The sequence below is a fragment of the Myxocyprinus asiaticus genome, chromosome 5, assembly GCF_019703515.2.
Source record: "Myxocyprinus asiaticus isolate MX2 ecotype Aquarium Trade chromosome 5, UBuf_Myxa_2, whole genome shotgun sequence".
Classification (NCBI taxonomy): Eukaryota; Metazoa; Chordata; class Actinopteri; order Cypriniformes; family Catostomidae; genus Myxocyprinus; species Myxocyprinus asiaticus.
The window spans coordinates 50,504,293-50,523,850 of NC_059348.1; the positions used below are offsets into that span (position 1 = coordinate 50,504,293).

General features: G+C 36.6%; 1 protein-coding gene across 4 annotated transcripts in view; it reads right to left on the bottom strand.

Annotated features, from left to right (window-relative positions):
• Positions 1 to 19,558, bottom strand: part of LOC127440540 (E3 ubiquitin-protein ligase HECW1-like) — an 83,009-nt gene continuing 63,451 nt past the window's right edge. For 3 of the 4 annotated variants that reach the window (XM_051697205.1, XM_051697204.1, XM_051697207.1), the window contains 14 exons: positions 19,415 to 19,549; positions 18,722 to 18,827; positions 16,389 to 16,485; positions 16,207 to 16,290; positions 15,950 to 16,056; positions 14,220 to 14,334; positions 13,998 to 14,111; positions 7,955 to 8,107; positions 7,697 to 7,795; positions 6,140 to 6,269; positions 5,905 to 6,051; positions 5,702 to 5,816; positions 5,199 to 5,397; positions 1 to 3,790 (listed from right to left, as the gene is read on the bottom strand). In XM_051697205.1, coding sequence (XP_051553165.1) covers positions 3,679 to 3,790; positions 5,199 to 5,397; positions 5,702 to 5,816; positions 5,905 to 6,051; positions 6,140 to 6,269; positions 7,697 to 7,795; positions 7,955 to 8,107; positions 13,998 to 14,111; positions 14,220 to 14,334; positions 15,950 to 16,056; positions 16,207 to 16,290; positions 16,389 to 16,485; positions 18,722 to 18,827; positions 19,415 to 19,549 — 1,713 coding nt within the window. In that variant the 3' untranslated portion in view covers positions 1 to 3,678. Of the gene's footprint in view, positions 3,791 to 5,198; positions 5,398 to 5,701; positions 5,817 to 5,904; positions 6,052 to 6,139; positions 6,270 to 7,696; positions 7,796 to 7,954; positions 8,108 to 13,997; positions 14,112 to 14,219; positions 14,335 to 15,949; positions 16,057 to 16,206; positions 16,291 to 16,388; positions 16,486 to 18,721; positions 18,828 to 19,414; positions 19,550 to 19,558 lie in introns of those variants that run through there. The other variant, XM_051697206.1, reaches the window with a different exon arrangement.

The following is a 19,558-nucleotide window of genomic DNA, read 5'->3' on the forward strand; positions in this document are numbered from 1 at the left end:
AGAAAGTGGTTGTTTATTGACATTCGTTAACAGTGTGATGCTGCAGATACAGAGCTCAGCCTGAGGGGGGCGCTATGAGTGAACACATTTGTACATTTCCCCCATATTTTCATTCAAAGAGATCGATTAAAGTGTAAAAAGACAGGCTAGTGTGCGTGTCTGACGTGGAAGCAAGAGCCAAATCTTTCTGCATTTCCCAGAATGTTTTTAAAGCACATTTTGATGTTTTTAAATAGGCAGTAATATTCCAGAACCATCTCTTAATTTCTGTCACTTTCCCAGAGTGCTGCGAGTAGTTTTTGATAAAAATAAATAAATAAATATAATTTTTTTTCTTACATTTCTTAGAATTCCAACCAATTAAGCATCGTAATATACATTTCATAAACACATTTTTGAACTATGATGATGTGAATAGTAGAATGAAGACATGTTACAAAAAGAGGAAATATTTGTTGTTGAACTGATGCATCACATTTTTAAATGTAGATCTTACATAGATAATCTGTACACATTTCATATACATACATTTTATCATTTCTAAATTGGGATAGGTACTGCAATACAAATGCATTTTCTCTGCATTCCTAATATCTTAAGCAGAGTAGACCAAATTTTAGCAATATTACATTTCTGAGATATTCAGAAACCGTGGTTTCTTTCATCACCACATTTAAGGAAAAGTTCACCCAAAAGCTATAATTCTGTCATAATGTACTCACCGTCACGCTGCTCCAAACCCATATAACTTACTGCCTTCTGTGGAACACAGGAGTAGAATTTTATAGTTGTTCTTTTCAAAACAATGAAAGTGAATGGGAACAGATGCCATCAAGCTCCAAAAAGGACAAAAAAGCACCATAAACGTACTCTATACAACCTGTGCGCTATATTCCAAGTCTTCTGGAGCCGTTTGTTAGCTTTGTGTGATATGTCAATCACTGAAAATCTTCCCCTTCTCCTTAGCTCTCAAATGCCATTCACACTTCCACAAATTCAAACTAGCATGTCACATTAGGAACAAAAAAAGGGTGACTAAATGGGGGCAATTTCCATTGTTGGGTGAACTATGCATTTCAGACAATACTAGAAGATCAAGATAAAAGATTTAGTTCTGCCCTCCAAGTGTGGGTTTGATAGTTCACAAAAACTCATGAACATTTAAAATGGCATCACGATAAGACTTGTGTATAATACACACATTTGCGTCATCTGAAAATGTAAACATGAACGATAATCAAAACTTCTGCACGACAATAAACCCACACATTTACCACACTGACATTTCAGAAAAAGTTGAGGCAATTTTCTTTTTGAATAAATAAACTAATTTGAACTTTGCCATAACATCTCACTGTACTTTCTCTTATCATAACAAACACAGATGAAACACTTGGAAGAATGAGAAATGTGTGCACAATTTCTTCGGGTCTGCCATTTATATATATATATATATATATATATATATATATATATATATCCCCTATATTATATATATCTATAAAAGCAAAATATAAAAACAAACAAAACACATTTTATATACATTGGGGAAACAAGTGCATATTATGGCATCAAGAATTTTGAAGTAACTCTTGTGGCGCGTTCACACGGACAACAACTTGCAATGATCGGAATTCATAAATTTTCCAATAAGAGCTGCCAGTTCGGGCCAGAAGAGCAACAACTTTTCCTATAGCTGGTTGATGTTTTGAAAATCTTAAAAGAATTTAAGTTGACTCGTTCCTCCTTTTCTTCAAAAAAAGAAAAAAAATCAAGGTTACAGTGAGGCACTTACAATGGAAGTGAATGGGGCCAATTTTTGGAGGGTTTAAAAGCAGAAACGTGAAGCTTATAATTTTATAAAAGCACTTACATTAATTCTTCTGTTAAAACTTGTAAAAAAAAAAAAATCGAATAATATTTACAGTCGTTTTAGGATTTGTTGACATTACATCGTCATGGTAACGAAGTTGTAAAATTGGGTATAACTTTACACGTAAAAGGTTTGTTATTGATTTTATCACACTAAAATCATGTTAACACACATATTGTTTGTCTTGTGGCTATACTTTTGAAAAAGTGAGCATTTTAATGTTCAAAAATTGCCCCATTGCCCCAATGTAACCCAGATTTGTACTTTTATTTTTAAAAGAAAACGAGAGGCAAGTCAAAATTCATTTTTGCGTAAATCAATATTATGCCACAAATGCTGTCGATTGAGCTCAACTTGCATTGAACCTACAATATTCCTTTAATTTTGTCGTGACACGCCAACGTCGCATTGGCAATGGTCATTTTCATTCGTCACTTTAATCACCAACTCCTACTGAAAATGACTGACTTCCGGTCGCTTTGATGCTGCAAATCTCTGTTAGCGTGAACATCCCTTTACGCTGTGTTCTAACAACGTGTAATGTGACTAATCGAGAAGCAATAAATGCGATCCCTTCCTATTTCACAATTGCGACAAGTGACATTTTGTCTTTCTATACTCAGCTTTAAGTATATTAAACATCAAATATGTCCTTATTGGCTGTGATTTTGTTTTAAATGAAAACTTTAACTGTCCTACCATTGTGGCAGGTTTGGACATGGGACACTGCTTCTGAAGAGATCTAAAAGTAGAAAAGATCCATTCGTGAAAAACAACCATATTCATTCAAACATCATAACACATGAAACAGCATGAAGCCATGAACATCCCTGTTAAGCTGAAAGTTTCCATTCCATGTTTTTAATGCTTTCAAAGGAATTTTTATAATTACGCTAATTGTGGTTCAATACTAGAATCCATTAATTATTACATGATATATAAAGTGTTACATCAATGCTTGCCAGTCCTTCCATCACAATCCTCCTTTGACTCCTGCAAAGTGACATGATTTTGTGATATCATTTTCTGTGATGATGCAGTCCTCAGTTTTCATAGTGGTGTTCGGTGAGATATCGCAAACTTATCACTATTATATAATTATTATATATTATATAATTACGCCACCTGCTTGCTCAAGCAAATATGTTCAGTGCACTTACTTGGTATTAAAGGAATAGTTCACCCAGAAATAGAAATTGTCATCATTTACTCACCCTCATGTTGTTCCAAACCAGTGTGACTTTTTTTTCCTTCTTCAGTAGAACACAAACGTCTCTATTCACTTTTGTTACAAAAAAAATTTCATACAAAAAAAGTGAATAATGAGGTCGTCATTCCGCCAAACGCCTCCATTTAAATTCCACAAAAGAAAAAATAGTTATACAGGTTTGGAATGACAAAAGGGTAAGTAAATGATGACATAATTTACATTTTTGGGTGAGCTATCCCCATAACTTTACAATTTTCATCATTGTAAAACTGCAACAACAGAAAACGCAGCTGGCCGTGAGTGAATCCGTGACGTTCGGCGATGGAATGATTGTGTGCGAACTGAGAAGAGACTCCAGTGGAGGTCGAGGCCCTGAGTGTTAAAACAGGTTGAAGGCTTCTCTTTCACTATTGCATATACTTGCATATACAGCTTCATTTGTACAAACCCGTTACACACTGTACACCTTTGCAGGTGAGTTATGCATGCAGAGGTGTCCTGAAGGAATGAATGAAACGAGCAAAGAACACTGTCCACGCTAGTGGATAGTTACATACAGTGTATGCCAGAAGAAGAAATGTTTTATGTGAAGTCCTCATTCAAGGCCAAAAGTGCTGGTCTCTTCCACAGCAATTAGCAGTTTCTCGTACAACATAGTGTAGGACGGATACGGAGGAAGATCCAGACGATTAAAGCATGTGTGCGCCCTGAGAAAGCAGAAACAACACATAAGCAACCTGTTTCAATACACGTTTCTATAATTAAGTCTCATTTGGATTGATTTCGACAGGGTTCCCACATCTCTACACCCATTCATTTTCATACTGGTTAAGGAGTTTGAAAAATCAAGAGATTGCACTCACAAAGAACAACTTCAAGACAATGAAAATTTTAAGAGCTGAGCATAATTAGAAATATGTATATTACATTTTGGAATTTCCATGAATTTCAATAACTTCTATGACTTTTCCAGGCCTGTAAAGCAACATTTTAAAATTCTCTAATATGTTTTCTAGATTATATGAACTAGGGGTCGACTGATATGGGCTTTCTAATGGCCAACGCTGATAACAAGTGGGTAGCGTCCCCGATTGGTAAATACAATGACTAGGGGTGGGTGATATGTCAACTGGTACAAATGTTTGAGTGTAATTTATATTGCAGTTATGCAAAATGCCACTGCATAGTAGGGAATGCACGTTCCAATCAGAGGTTGCAGTACAAAAAAACAAAAAAAACATATTTTTTGTACTTATACAAGTTGTTAAATTATCTGTCTTTAGTTGCTTTTGTGTTATTTTTGCATGTAAATATGCCTTTCAGTTGGCTGAGCGTGCCCTCTCTCGCCGAGCTTCAGAACTGAACCAAACGCTTATAAATTGAATCTAAAGAAGCCTCATTTTTTTTTTAATTGAAAAACAATACCGGGGAGGAAAAAGAGATAAAATAATATTTTCAAGAATTATTTCTTTAGTGATAAAGTTGTTTTAATTGCCATGTACAAGACTTAAAAAATAAATAAATAAATACAAATTAATATGTAAAAGGGCTACCATTACTTTGGATCTATTTTAAACAACAAAAGGAACTTTCATTATTTTTTTCAGTTTTTGAATAACTTTTACATAAAAATGTGTATATTGTGATACATATCACTATCAACCAAAAAATTGCAAGAACAATTCAAGACTGTTGCCATATAAATTTTGGTGTTTTTCTTATTTATTTTTTATTTATTTATTTCTTATTCCTATATCGCCCACCCCTAATAACCACGATATACATATTTAAATTTAGTGATAGCAAATAAGATGCTATGAACATGCAATTGTTATTCAAAATTCACTAAAAATATTTAAAAACAGAAAATGCTCTTAGTTATCGCTATAAACATGGTTATCAACTGATGCCAATAATGTCAAAATGATCAAATATCAGCCTGTTAATTGGCCTGGCCAATATACGGTCTACGACTAGTGAAAACATTGCTTGAGTTATATGTTCAAAAATATGAGAGGGAATTCTGAAATCTAGATATATTTGCATCTTTGAACTGTAGTATGTACACATTTGAATGTTCAACATCCCATCACTGTAAGCTGAGTGTTCCTGTACCTCGGGAGAGACGTGATCTTGCCCCATTTCTCAATGCAGAAACGTCGCAGGCCGTTACTCCCGCGCAGGACGGTGAAGCCCTCGTATGGCACGCTGGAGGTGCCCGTCACAAACTGCAGCAGACGCAGTCTCTGCTCATTATTGAAGCGCTCTACTGCACCCCAGAACCAACGGATGACGATGTGCCCATCATGATAACCTGACAGAGAGCAGGCAGTTCAAATGAACACAACCTTCACCAGTGACACAGCAAGACTTCACAAAACAAACGTATTCTATAGATCACACACTCTGGTGGCATAGTCTAACTGATTAGTACATATCTACAGTATATTTCCTGTCCAAATTGGTTCTTCAGGTAAGAGAGTGACTTGTGCATGTGCTTGGATTGGTGTTTATGGAAGATGTATTTGTGTGTAAGTGTAACTGTAATTGTGCGTAATTGTAATAGCACATTTGCGTTGTGTGTGTAATTGTTGTGCATCTGTTTTGTGTGTTCTGACCTCCTCTGTACTCTGTGTTGTTTCTCCAGTCGTTCAAATCGATCTCTGCTGTTCCAGCAATAACCAACTCCAGCTCTCTGGCATCAAACACCGACACCAGACGAGAGTCTACTACCTACACTCACAGGTCAAAGGTTAAATGGTAGGTATCAGTAAGCAGGTACAGATGTAAAGAGGGTAAATCAGATGATAAAGATGTTTACCTCATAAAATCCTCGGACCAGAGCTTGTGTCTGCTGCACCACACCTCTCTCCACCCTCCATTTCACCATCCGCTCAATATACTCCTTCTTGTTCTTCTCTGTCACCTGCAAGTTTGTCCCGCCAGACTTCAGCTCTCGCTCCGTGACCTGACACACATACACCCCGTCTCAACACACACATTTTTTCGTTTTATTTACTTTCAAAGGGGCTAGGATTACACAGGGCTTCTCCCACCTGGCCAAACACTTCTTCATTGACAGTGAAGGTGAGATCCAACACATCTGTGATGTCATTTTCCTTCATCCACTGTAAGCTCTGGTGGAACTCCTCATCTAGGTACTCAAGATCACTCAGATCTGTGGCTCTGCAAAGAGAGTAACAATGAACACACTTTTTAAATCTAATATACTGCAGAAAAACACGTATATTGGTCGATTTTTGGCCATTTTGAGATAATCGGTACTGTATGCAGGTAACTGTCAGCTTGGCCAATTAATAATTAATAATAATAATTTTCTTTATTTATCACACATTATACATTTGCACATATACAGTGAAATTCTTCTTTTTCACATATCCCAGCTAGGCTGGGGTCAGAGTGCAGGGTCAGCCATGATACGGCACCCCTGGAGCAGATAGGGTCAAGGGCCTTGCTCAAGGGCCCAACAGTGGCATCTTGGCGGTGCTGGGGCTTGAACCCCCGACCTTCTGATCAGTAACCCAGAGCCTTAACCGCTGAGCTACCACTGCCCCTAAAGGGATAGTTCACCCAAAAAATGAAAATTCTCTCATCATTTACACACCCTCATGCCATCCCAGACGTGTTTGACTTTCTTTCTTCTGCAGAACACAAATAAAGATTTTGAGAAGAATATCACAGCTCTGTAGGTCCATACAATGCAAGTGAATGGTGACCAGAACAATAAAGGCAACATAAAAGTGGTTGAATCCATGTCTTCAGAACTGATATGATAAGTGTGGGTGAGAAGAAAAAAAAAAAAACTATTTTAAGTTCCTGTTTACTTCCTGCCCAATAGGTGGTGATATACACAAAGAATAGGAATCGCTAAGAACAAAAGAAGAATGTGGAAGAGAAAGTGGACATTTATAGTAAAAAAAAAGGACTTAAATGTTGACTTGTTTCTCATCCACACCTATCATATCACTTCTGAAGACATGGATTTAACCACTTTTATGCTGCCTTTATGTGCTTTTTGGAGCATCAAATTTCTGGCCACCATTCACTTGCATTGTATGGACCTACAGAGCTGAAATATTCCTCTAAAAATATTTGTTTGGATTCTGCAGAAGAAAGAAAGTCAAACACGTCTGGGATGGCATGAGGGTGAGTAAATGATGAGAGAATTTTCATTTTTGGGTGAACTATCCCTTTAACAGTAGTTTTAGCTCTTCTTTGTGTCTGTATCAAAATCTACCAACATCCTTGTTAATGGATAATGAGTAAATCTCATTTTGCTACAATTAAAATTGCATGAGGGTGAATTGAGGTCATTTTTTGACATTCGGATTAATGTAAAAAACAGTCCAATTAACCTTAATTCACCCGACAAAAAATAAATCTGGAGTTATATCGACAATTAAACCCTTATCTCTAGACATTGGCACCAATATCAAGCATTAAAAACTGATGCACCACAAACACTCATTTACTGCATTGCACTGCATAGTAGGCAATTCGATTTGAGTTTTTAATTTGGAGGCCTGTTTTGTCATCTTTGAACTGCAAATGTAGTAGAATGCATTTAAACAGGAGGTTTCTGATCCACTCACAGCTTGAGGAGAGCTTTATAAAATGGGCGGGTGAAGAAGGCGTCCAACAAATACTGATGAATCAATGCCAGGCCAAGAATTCGACCACTGAAACGGAACCTGAAAACAAACACCATATGGTCCATGAATCAACTTCAAAAACAGTACTGGCAATAACAGCAGCCTATGAGAAATGACAGAACTGTTAATTTCTCTGTTCATGTGCATTCGGGATACTTTTTTATACCACACTAGAGAAGAAGTAGAAAGAAGTCTTACCATTCCAAATGGTTCTCGACAAATGCAGACATGGGGCTAATCTGTACAGTGTAAGTGTCATTAGCGGAGTATTCAAACAGGCCATAGTAAGGGTTAAACAGCTCCTGAGAAAGCAGGAAGAAAAACTCTCGCGAAGGTCCACTGTAGTCCAGTCTGGAAAGAAAGTGAGAATTTTGTAGACTACATGCAGTACTGAACTTTTGCATTATTAGGAGACAAGCATCAAAAATGCCAAGGCATCGACTGTATTGACTGGTTTTCTTTTCTTTCTTTTTTTTACCTCCTCTTGCTTAATGGAAGTCTATGGTTGGCCTATGGTACTCTTCCTACAGATTTTTTCCAATATTCACCAAAATACTTTGCATAAGTTTGCATACCCTGGCAGAAATTGTGAAATGTTGGCACTGATTTGAAAATATGACTGATCATACAAAAAAAAAACAAACAAAAAAAACCTCTTATTTAAGGATAGTGATCATATGAAGCCATTTATCATCACAGTTGTTTGGCTCCTTTTTAAATCATAATGATAACAGAAATCACCCAAATGGCCCTGATCAAAAGTTTACATACCCTTAAAATGTTTGGCCTTGTTACAGACACACAAGGTGACACACACAGGTTAAATGGCAATTAAAGATTAATTTCCTACACCTGTGGCTCTTTAAATTGCAATTAGTGTCTGTGTATAAATAGTCAATGAGTTTGTTAGCTCTCACGTGGATGCACTGAGCAGGTTAGATACTGAGCCATGGGGAGCAGAAAAGAACTGTCAAAAGACCTGCGTAACAAGGTAATGGAACTTTATAAAGATGGAAAAGGATATAAAAAGATATCCAAAGCCTTGAAAATGCCAGTCAGTACTATTCAATCACTTATTAAAAAGTGGAAAATTCGGGGATCTCTTGATCCCAAGCCACGGTCAGGTAGACCAAGAAAGATTTCAGCCACAACTGCCAGAATAATTGTTCAGGATACAAAGAAAAACCCACAGGTAACCTCAGGAGAAATTCAGGCTGCTCTGGAAAAAGATGGTGTGGTTGTTTCAAGGAGCACAATATGACGATACTTGAACAAAAATGAGCTGCATGGTCAAGTTGTCAGAAAGAAGCATTTACTGCGCCAATGCCACAAAAAAGCCGGTTACAATATGCCCGAAAACACCCTGACACACCTCACAGCTTCTGGCACACAGTAATTTGGAGTGACGAGACCAAAATAGAGCTTTATGGGCACAACCATAAGCGATCTGTTTGGAGAGGGGTCAACAAGGCCTATAGTGAAAAGAATACCATCCCCACTGTGAAGCATGGTGGTGGCTCACTGATGTTTTGGGGGGGGGGGGGGGTGAGCTCTAAAGGCACAGGGAATCTTGTGAAAATTGATGGCAAGATGAATGCAGCATGTTATCAGAAAATACTGGCAGACAATTTGCATTCTTCTGCACGAAAGCTGCGCATGGGACTGTCTTGGACATTCCAGCACGACAATGACCATAAGCACAAGGCCAAGTTGACCCTCCAGTGGTTACAGCAGAAAAAGGTGAAGGTTCTGGAGTGGCCATCACAGTCTCCTGACCTTAATATCATCGAGCCACTCTGGGGAGATCTCAAACGTGCAGGTTCATGCAAGATGACCAAAGACTTTGCATGAACTGAAGGCATTTTGCCAAGACGAATGGGCAGCTATACCACCTGCAAGAATTTGGGGCCTCATAGACAACTATTACAAAAGACTGCACGCTGTCATTGATGCTAAAGGGGGTAATACACAGTATTAAGAACTAAGGGTATGCAGACTTTTGAACAGGAGTCATTTCATTTTTTTTCTTTGTTGCCATGTTTTGTTTTATGATTGTGCCATTCTGTTATAACCTACAGTTGAATATGAATCCCATAAGAAATAAAATAAATGTGTTTTGCCTGCTCACTCATGTTTTCTTTAAAAATGGTACATATATTACCAATTCTCCAAGGGTGTGCAAGCTTTTGAGCACAACTGTATGTAAATAAAGTCAAGATCAAATCAATATGATCTCTAAAACTTTAAATTATGCCTTGAATGAAAACAGAAAATGTTTGAGTAATAATATGAGTACTGTTGTAGCTGTTATTATATCTAAAGAAAAGAAACATGGACACTGCACCCTACCAAGAAAACAGAAAATTAGCTGTTAATGTAGAACAACTTAGTATAATTAAAAAAATCAGGTGAGTTCTCTGTCTGCTACAGAAAAAGAACATTTCTCATAAAGCAAATATAATCAGAACAGATGCACTGAATTATGTCTTGGTTAACATTAAACTAAATTTGACAGGATATACCTCAGATTACAAAACGCCACAAAGTGTAATTCTACCATATATTGTGTACAGGCAATTGTAATTTACCCTATTCATTAACTTCAGACTGTATTCATTAGGTAGATCACACATCATCATCATCATCGTTAGTATTGTCATAATTAAATGCTGGAGAGTGTCTTTCCTCTGCTTGATCCAAAGTCAAACATCACCAGCTGACAGTTTATGGCTGATTTCTATGTTTAGGTTTCTGTTTAAGGAGGATTTTAGATTTTTGAGTTTTGATTTCAGAAAGAAAACAAAATATAGTTTTAAAGAATAGATCAAAACAGATTTAAACTTTTAGAGTGCCTTTTCAATTACTTAACACTAATTAAAGTGCTGAACATGTTACATTTGCCAGAATGTCTCCCTCACCCAGACATTTGAACTGTTCTCAACAATAATTTATCAAAATCAGATAAATTCTTCACTGAACTTTCTTTCCTAATAACTTAAAACACATTTTCAATAAATTTGGTATTTATGTGTACAAACTGGATTTGTTAATAAGGATGCAAAATCATGAAAAAGGAGAGAAAGTCATAGCAGGTTTTCCAGGGATATTTTTTCTCAGTTGATTTTTGTATTGTTATTGTATTCAAAACTTTTTTTCTTAAATGATGAAGGTTTAAGTACACATTAGCATGTGAGTGCTGATGTGAGACAGGTGTTTGTTGCACATGCGACTCAAGTGAGTCATGAGAGAGAACCCGAAGAGAGCGCACATCTAAACCATCTCTCACTCTAAACAAACAGCTGTCTGTATCACTTTATGTCAGGAAAATTCACAATTTCTTTTGTCAGAAATTTAAATTTGTAATCCTGACAGTAATCCCAATTTTTTGAAAATGTAACTGTAATCTGATTATGATGGGGTTTTTATGTAGATGTAACGGATTACAGTTACATAATTTTTGTATCCTGATTACCTAACGCTGTTACAAGTAATCCATTACTCCTCAAGCCTGGGAATAGGGCATAGGTATGAGCACTTCTGAATGGAACGCACCCATATGTCCTGTATTTGGTACAGAGCAGCCAAAGTAGAGCAAACCTCACAACAATGCGATAAGGTATTGAATGTTTCACGTGAATATGGGATTCTTGGGTATTTTGAGTGTTTCAATACAGGATGGGGGTTCCTTTCATTGGTCTGGCAGTCCGACTATTTAAGCATGCTTCATTATGGGACACAAAGCCATCAATACAGGATGCTTCGCTGGTCACTAAAATACAGGACAATAGGCGTCCCGTCCGGGACATCGTAATTTCGGCCAAAATACAGGACTACTCGGCTAAAATAGGACAATTATAAACCCTAGCAGCAACAAACATTGCATATGTCACCTCTACCATTTTTCAAGCCTTTGTCTGTGATGAATGTGTTCATTTTGGATACTGCCCTCATCAAGAACATAATAAATGGCAAAACATCCATTGCTAAACACACACACACTGTGCAAGTTTGCATCATCCCTCTGATAACTAATGTGAACGTGCCGATGAAAGAGACTCCATTCTGAACAAAAAAGATTAAAAAAAATCAGATTTTCCCTGCAATGTGAACAAAGCTTTTGGGTCATGCTCAAGCCTAATTTAAACAATGTTAGAAGCCAAACTTTTTTCTCCTGAATGAACTAAAGCATCCTAGATGAATGATGCCTAAGCTTATCCTACCCGCTGTGTAATTTTAACCCTTGTGTTGTGTTCGTTTTATGCTAACACATTTTATGTTCCTGGTCAAAAATGACCGGCCCATTAAGATTGTTTATAAATCTCTCATATTGCATATTATTACAAGATATTGCATTTGATCTTTTTATCAACTTTTTTTTTTTAGTATTTATGACAGGTTTTGTACTCTTTTTCTGAACATATATATAAAATAAATAAAAAAATAAATTAAAAAAAAAGTATTATTGATAGAATGATTCATTGAACTGAGCCAGTGGGAGGCACACCCTGCGAGAAAAAAATTAATTACTATAATTACATAAATTAATAACCACTTGCTTGATCTAAACAAAATAGGTGACGTTTTAAAGCTTAGAATCTGGGACTTTACAATGCATATAGCTGATCCTACCGATTCTTAAATAATGCTTTTTAATTTACTGACAAATTAGTATTCGTTCTCAGCATTTGCAAATTTGTTATCACAACAATTATGTTCAGAGCTGGTAAAACCATAAAAAGATGAGATAGCCATGTGTTATATAGCAGAATGCAATGCGAAAATTTGTTTCACACAGAGGCCAAATTGCAGTGAGAATCAGTATATGAAATGACCACAGACACACATAAATAAAATAAACAGAAGTGTCTTTTTGTCACGTTTTTCCCTATTACTTCCCAAAACATACATTTAACATAGACAATAACGTATCGTTACTTACAGCAGACTATCCTGATTCAAACGAGCCCAAACAGAACATAATATGATAAGTATATCTTGAAATATTCCTCAAAGAGTATACATGGAAAGACAATGCACAAAAGGGCGTGTGCGTGTGTTTGTTTGTGTGTGTGTGCACATGTCCAAGGACTTTGTGTGTGCAAACACACATCCACATATGTGCTCATCTAAAGGATTGGGATGCTCCTGAACACTTAATATTTCTGCATTTTGTAGTCTAATCCATTCATTTCCAATGACCGGTCATTTTTGACCGGAAACACAAGTGTAACAAAGTGAAATAAAACCAATAAAATGTAAAGAAAATGGTCCCCCTTTTTTTTTTTTTTCATATACCATAAGTGAACAAAGTCAAGGAACTTTATTCCAACTGGATTAAGTAAAAAAAAAAAAGTTGTCCAGGTCAAAATGACCGGAACACAACATAAGGGTTAAATTATTTTGTTAAGAAAATAAATAAATGAAATGTCCAAACCAAATACATATTTAGTTTTAACCAATCATCAACACCCTTCGACTAGCCGAGTTCTCCTAAGTCAAGAATTTTAGGGATGTGCACAAACAGGAGAAATTTCAACAAACTCTGGCAGAACAAAACATCAGTGCATTTCATCATAATTTTGGGAAAACTAAAAGAACCTGTTTGCCCAAGAAGTATAAAATAGCTTTTAGTGTAATGGACATTCTGAGACTGGGGTGTTTGTAATTGCTGCTTGCAGCTGAATTGTTCTATGTGTTCAAGCTACCTGAAAGTTAAAGTTTACATTGGAAACATATGGAAATGATTTACTTAATATTTACACAATCACATATTCATATTAGGAATGTAATAAAATATGGATACGTCGAATATTGATCGGTTATTTTCTCGATAATATTTTTGAGGGATCGATATATTAACATTAGCCTACATTTAAATTAGAAGTCTAATTTCTGTGCTTTCCAATTCACTGTCAGTTGGCCTTCCGCCTGGTGTAATAGCTTTGGGAGACCACAAGGGGGTGATATAACATTTACGGTCCTAATACTGAAGGACGTGTCGATGCGTTACAGGTGGCAGTCCAAAGTTGTAAATCTAGTCATTATACACTCAAGCTACGAAGGTTTTTGTACTTCAAGAATGAACAAAGTGGCGTTCATGAGTTTGCAGGTTAGTGTATGAAACTGGTGTGACAGCGTGTGCCAATATACTGTAGATCGATAATCATTGGGAAAATGTTCTTATTATTGATGTGTGAAAAGGCATCGATCCCAAGCCTAATTCATATGTCAAGAATCTCACCCTTCCTCTCCAACAAAGGTGATGTACAGCTTGTTTCTCTGGAGCTCTTTACGCGAATACATCATGACCTGGTTAAATGTCCCTTCTAACAGATGATCTCTTCTGACAATCAGTCTAAAGACACAATAAACAGAAGTGTTTTTCAACTGTTATTCAGTTCACATTACAGCAGTGTATAATGTAATTTAATGTTTAAATTAAAAGATGTCAGTGTTGACATACTTGATCTTCCCTGGGCCTTGCCCGTAGCCCTTTGCCTCAAGTTTCCTGTAGAAGTTGCGAAGTTTGGCTTCGAAGTCTCTGCGGTAGGGAGCTGGTGCCCGAGCTCTCTGTGTTCCTAATGAAAAGGCAACACAACACAACAGATATTACATACTGCTTGATTTAATCAATCATTAGGAAACAACTGTTCAGATCAGTAAACCACAAAACGACTGATACACGTCAACAGGAAAGAGGAGAACAAACACCTTGAGAACAAACATGGCCGCCGCTGCCAGTATTGCCCGGCAATACTACTTTTCGACAATAAGCTGTCCTTCCTGTCTCCATGTAGCGCTGTCTAAGGCGTCTCACAGTACAGACATTGCAATTTATTGCCCTGGCCACATCTGCAGTCCTCATGCCTCCATGCAGCATGCCTAATGCACGTTCACACAGATGAGCAGGGACACTGGGCATCTTTCTTTTGGAGTTTTTCAGAGTCAGTAGAAAGGTCTCTTTAGTGTCCTAAGTTTTTATAACTGTGAACTTAATTGCCTACCGTCTGTAAGCTGTTAGTGTCTTAACAACCGTTCCACAGGTGCATGTTCATTAATTGTTTATGGTTCACTGAACAAGCATGGAAAACATTGTTTAAACCCTTTACAATAAAGATCTGTAAAGTTATTTGGATTTTTACAAAATTATCTTTAAAGTACAGTATCCTGAAAAAGGGACGTTTCTTTTTTTGCTGAGTTTATATTACTGTAATTTAAATCATCATCGAGCAGTTAAAACAGCTTCTTTTACTGCTCTTGTGTAAATTTTACTCATAGAATGAGGCATGAAGTCATTGATAACACATTTTAATGTCACATTAGTTGACGTTTTACATGTAGTCTTGTGCGTCCTCATATTTAATGCTCCTCTAAATGCCTCCCCCAGCAGCATGGCCGGTATCTGAATGTTCACAAACAGTATACAGTTGCTTGGCTCATTTAAACTTATTTTTGCCTCTGAGGGAAGAACGAAGAAGCACTTCGCTGTATGCCGGGGCCTTACAATTTGTGCCTCAACATGCACCTCTCACAATATTCTTGAATACAGATATACTGTATCATGAATTTTTTTCTGTAGGGATGCACAATATATTGGTGACATATCATCACTAGCAAAAATGTGTAGTATGTACTACATATTGTTTATTGGCTGTAACATTAAAATAACTAACTAACCAAAATGTCTATATTGGTGCATCCCTAATTTTCCGTCTGTCTTTTAAAATTGTACATGGTTTTTCCAAACATGCAGAATCTTAGGAGTATTACAAAATAACTTGTTTAAAAGAAGAAAACAGGAACATTCTATGGCCTGAAGAAGGAAACAGGTTTGAATATTCATATAACAGACAACAGGCTTGGGATCTGTAATATGTCCAGTATTGGGACAGAGTGGGATAGTTAGGTTGGGAAAATCAGGGGTGAGTACTGAAGGCTTGAGAGCAGCTGACCTGGCGAACTCTCACCAGACAGACAGCAGGCTGGAACTAGTGGAGTTCTCTCAAGGAATCCTTTATTAGAGCAGATAAGAGGGCGTTATGACTGGATCATCCTTGCAAACTTGATGTTCTTCATGTAAATAATAAAATGTCACCTTATCCCATTTACATCTGGTATTATTAACATCTGTTTCTGGTGTTGCAATCACAAATGGACAGTGGTTAATACAGGTGTAAACAGGGTATCTCCTACCTGGAGAATTCTGGGGAGAGGAACCAGGCGAGCAGCGCGGCGAGAAGTTGAACCCAGGGTGAAATGATGCAAGAGGAACATATGACATGATCTCCTCCTCAAACAAACTGAAAACCAAAGCAAAACACATGCTAAACAATGACAGATTATAATATTATTATGTTCACTTGTTTTATATAAATTTTTTTTTAAGTAACCACTTAAACAGATGACTCAAACAGAATGAGCCTGTGAACATTTACACTGAGATGCTTTACCTTAACAGCATGACCAGGTCAGCATCACACGACAGCTTCTCCAGTCTCTGTGTGCCTTCGGTTCGGATATGGAGCACCTTTTCCCTTCAAGCATAAATATAACACCCAAACAACATTGAGTATTTTCTCGAAGAACTACTGATGTATTTCAGTAAAAGGAAAGGGGGAGAGGGGGGCAGTACTTGAGTGAGTGGTTCCTCGCCAAGCTCGGCTGTCGCTGTTGTAGCACCTCAAAGATGCTGGGTTGCCGTAGAAACACTACAATCTTTTCATTGTATGCTGGGGAAGAGATGGAAAATTTCAGCTTGATATCTGCTTAACATGGACTAAGCAAACCAAGGTAACAATTGTATATAGTACAACCAAGGTTGGGCTACATACTGAATATTTACAATATAATCCCAACAAATGTTGCTCATTTTTATACCACAGCAATAGTAATAGATTTTAAAAGATATTTGTTTATTAGGATTTCTGGTTTATTACGGTGGCCTGGGGGTGCACAAAAAAAAAAAAAAAAAAAAAAAAAAAAATTGGCAAAGCAAAAAAAAGCTGTAAACACAACAGAAATGAACCACAGCAAAACAAAATAAAGCCACAGCACAACAGAAATAAACCACAACACAATGAAAAAGCCACAACAGAACAGAAATAAATCACAGCACAACAAAATTAAGGCACAGCACAATGAAAATAAGCCACAAGTCAAGTCATTTTTATTTGTACAGCACTTTTCACAACACACATCATTTCAAAGATGATTTACAGAAAATGGAACTGTAATATCTATCATCATTGTGCAGTTTGATTAAATATGATTGTAAATTGTGTATAAAAATAAATGATAAAATAATGATTGTATTTAGAACCCCAGTGAGCAAACCGGTGATTGTGGCAAGGAACACAAAACTCCATAAAATGTTGGTTAATGGAGAAAAATAACCTTGGGAGAAACCAGGCTCACTGTGGGGGCCAGTTCCCCTCTGGCTAACCAACATGAATATAATGCCAATATTAGTTATTTAAGTGCAGTATAAGTCATGGTTTAAAATTAGTAAACTAAGTAAGTGTTAAGGGCCAGTGTTTAAACAAAGATTTTGTATGAACTGTAAGATTAATGACTAATGTCTTTGAAGACATTCCTGGATTAACTGAAGAAGTTCACATAGATGCAATGTCCTTTGTTAGTTGGCTGATGAAGGCTTATTTTGATAACACAATGGAAATATACCATAGCTCACTGAAATGAAGCCCCAACACAATGGAAACAAACCAAAACGCAACAGAAATAAGCCACAACACAAAAAAATGAGCCACAAACGGAAATAAGCCGCATTGCAAAAAATAAATTAATATGAATTTTAATTTGTGTGGCAGTTCTGACTCGATGATTTCTTTCGATCGGTGGCTTTTCCGTTGTGCTGTGGCTTTTCTGTTCTGTTTAAGATTATTTCTGTTGTGTTACGGCGTAATTTCAGTGACCTTTGGAATATTTCCATTGTGTTATTTTTCTGTATTTTCTGCATATTTCTGTACTGTGGGTTAAATTTGTTGTGCTTTGGTTTATTTCTGTTGTGCTGTGGATTTTCTGTTGTGTTGTAGCTTATTTCCACAGTGATGCGGCTTAATTTTGTTGTGTTGTGTTTTATTTCCGTTGTGCTGTGGCTTATTTCTGTTGTGTTGTGACTTTATTTTCTTGTGCTGTGGTTTATTTCTGTTGTGTTGTGGCTTAAATTAGTTGTGCTTTGGTTTATTTCTGCTGTGCTGTGGCTTTTCTGTTGTGTTGTGACTTAATTTTCTTGTGCTGTGGTTTATTTCCATTGTGCTGTGGCTTAAATACGTTGTGCTTTGATTTATTTCAGTCGTGCTGTGGCTTTTCTGTTGTGGCTTAATTTTGCTGTGCTGTGGTTTATTTCCTTTTCAGCTTTTATTTGCTTTGCTAATTTTTTTGTGATGTGCACCCCTGGGCCAACGTAGTTTAAACCTCATTAGAAAAAAACAGGGCGATAAGTTGTGGAACAAACTGCTCCAAAACACCAATTCAGCAACGAATTCATCACTCAAGTATTCATGCAAGGTTTAAAAAAAAAAAAAAATTAATTAAAAAATAAATAAATAAATAAATAAATAAATATATATATATATATATATATATTTGTATGTATGATTTTTTATATTGGTATAAAAATGATTACAAATTAAAATTCTTCCTTATGTGACAAAATTAGTGGAAAACATGTCTTGATTACTTTTATTGTATTTTAATTCTTGTATTAAACATTTTGAAGCCACTTGGCAACAACAGCCATTTGGTCCAAATTATATTTCCTCTGACTGAAATAAAACTGAACATTAACCTTTTAACCAATGTCAAAGACAAATAAATAAATACTGATACATACTGAATATCGTCAAAAGCCAAAAAATAATTTCTCAAGCTTTATTGACCAGCCCTAAGTGCAAAAATAAAGTTCAATGAATCAGGTCAAATAAATGTATGTATCTGTCATCAGACCTAATGGCACTGGCTCCTGCTGGCTTTGGTTCCGTATGGCTGCTACCAGACTATTTCCTGGTCTGGCTAATAAAGACACTCCGCGGGTGCGCGACACATCTGATGCCTGGGAATGAACAAACAACAAAACAAATAAATTAACTAATAAAACTTGTCGCATGATACAACGGCCTTTACTGTGTGGTCTAAATATATCTGTGTATGAGTTTGTTTGAATTAGTGTGTGTTTGTATTGATCTGAGCATGCTCAGTGTTTGTCGGACTCTACACATGAAATCAAAATAGTTTTTTTGTTTTTTAACTTTTAGTCCATGTCTAATATTTGAGGCAATTTATATGCTAACAAACTTCTAGAAGTTGACAAAATTAATAGCAGATATGCCATTCTAGGAAAATGGACCAACAATATTGTTTCTCAACCTTCATGAGCATATACATTTTTTTTTTTATAAAATGAGAATGTAAAAAGAGCTCACTAGAATAAGAAAATTTCCTCCACCAAATATCACCTTATCATGGTTTATGGCTGTAATGTGCCTAAAGCCTATTGGCTATTTTATGTCCTGACCCAACTTCCTTTTTCAAAAGGAAATATGTAAACTGCAATCGTCAAACCATTTCATGGGGTCTTTAAAGTTTGTATCTCAACTTGAAGACACGTAAGAGATTGTTTATCTTCCGTGTGCATCTGACCTCTCCTGCGCTGTAGCTGCGTAATCTCTGCAGGTGCTGCCGGTGTGTCAGGTGGTTGGGCAGTCTGCCGTTTTGCAAGGGGATCCTGGGATCAATGAAGGTTGTGGCACGACTGTTATGATCTACAAAGAACGACTGCAGAGA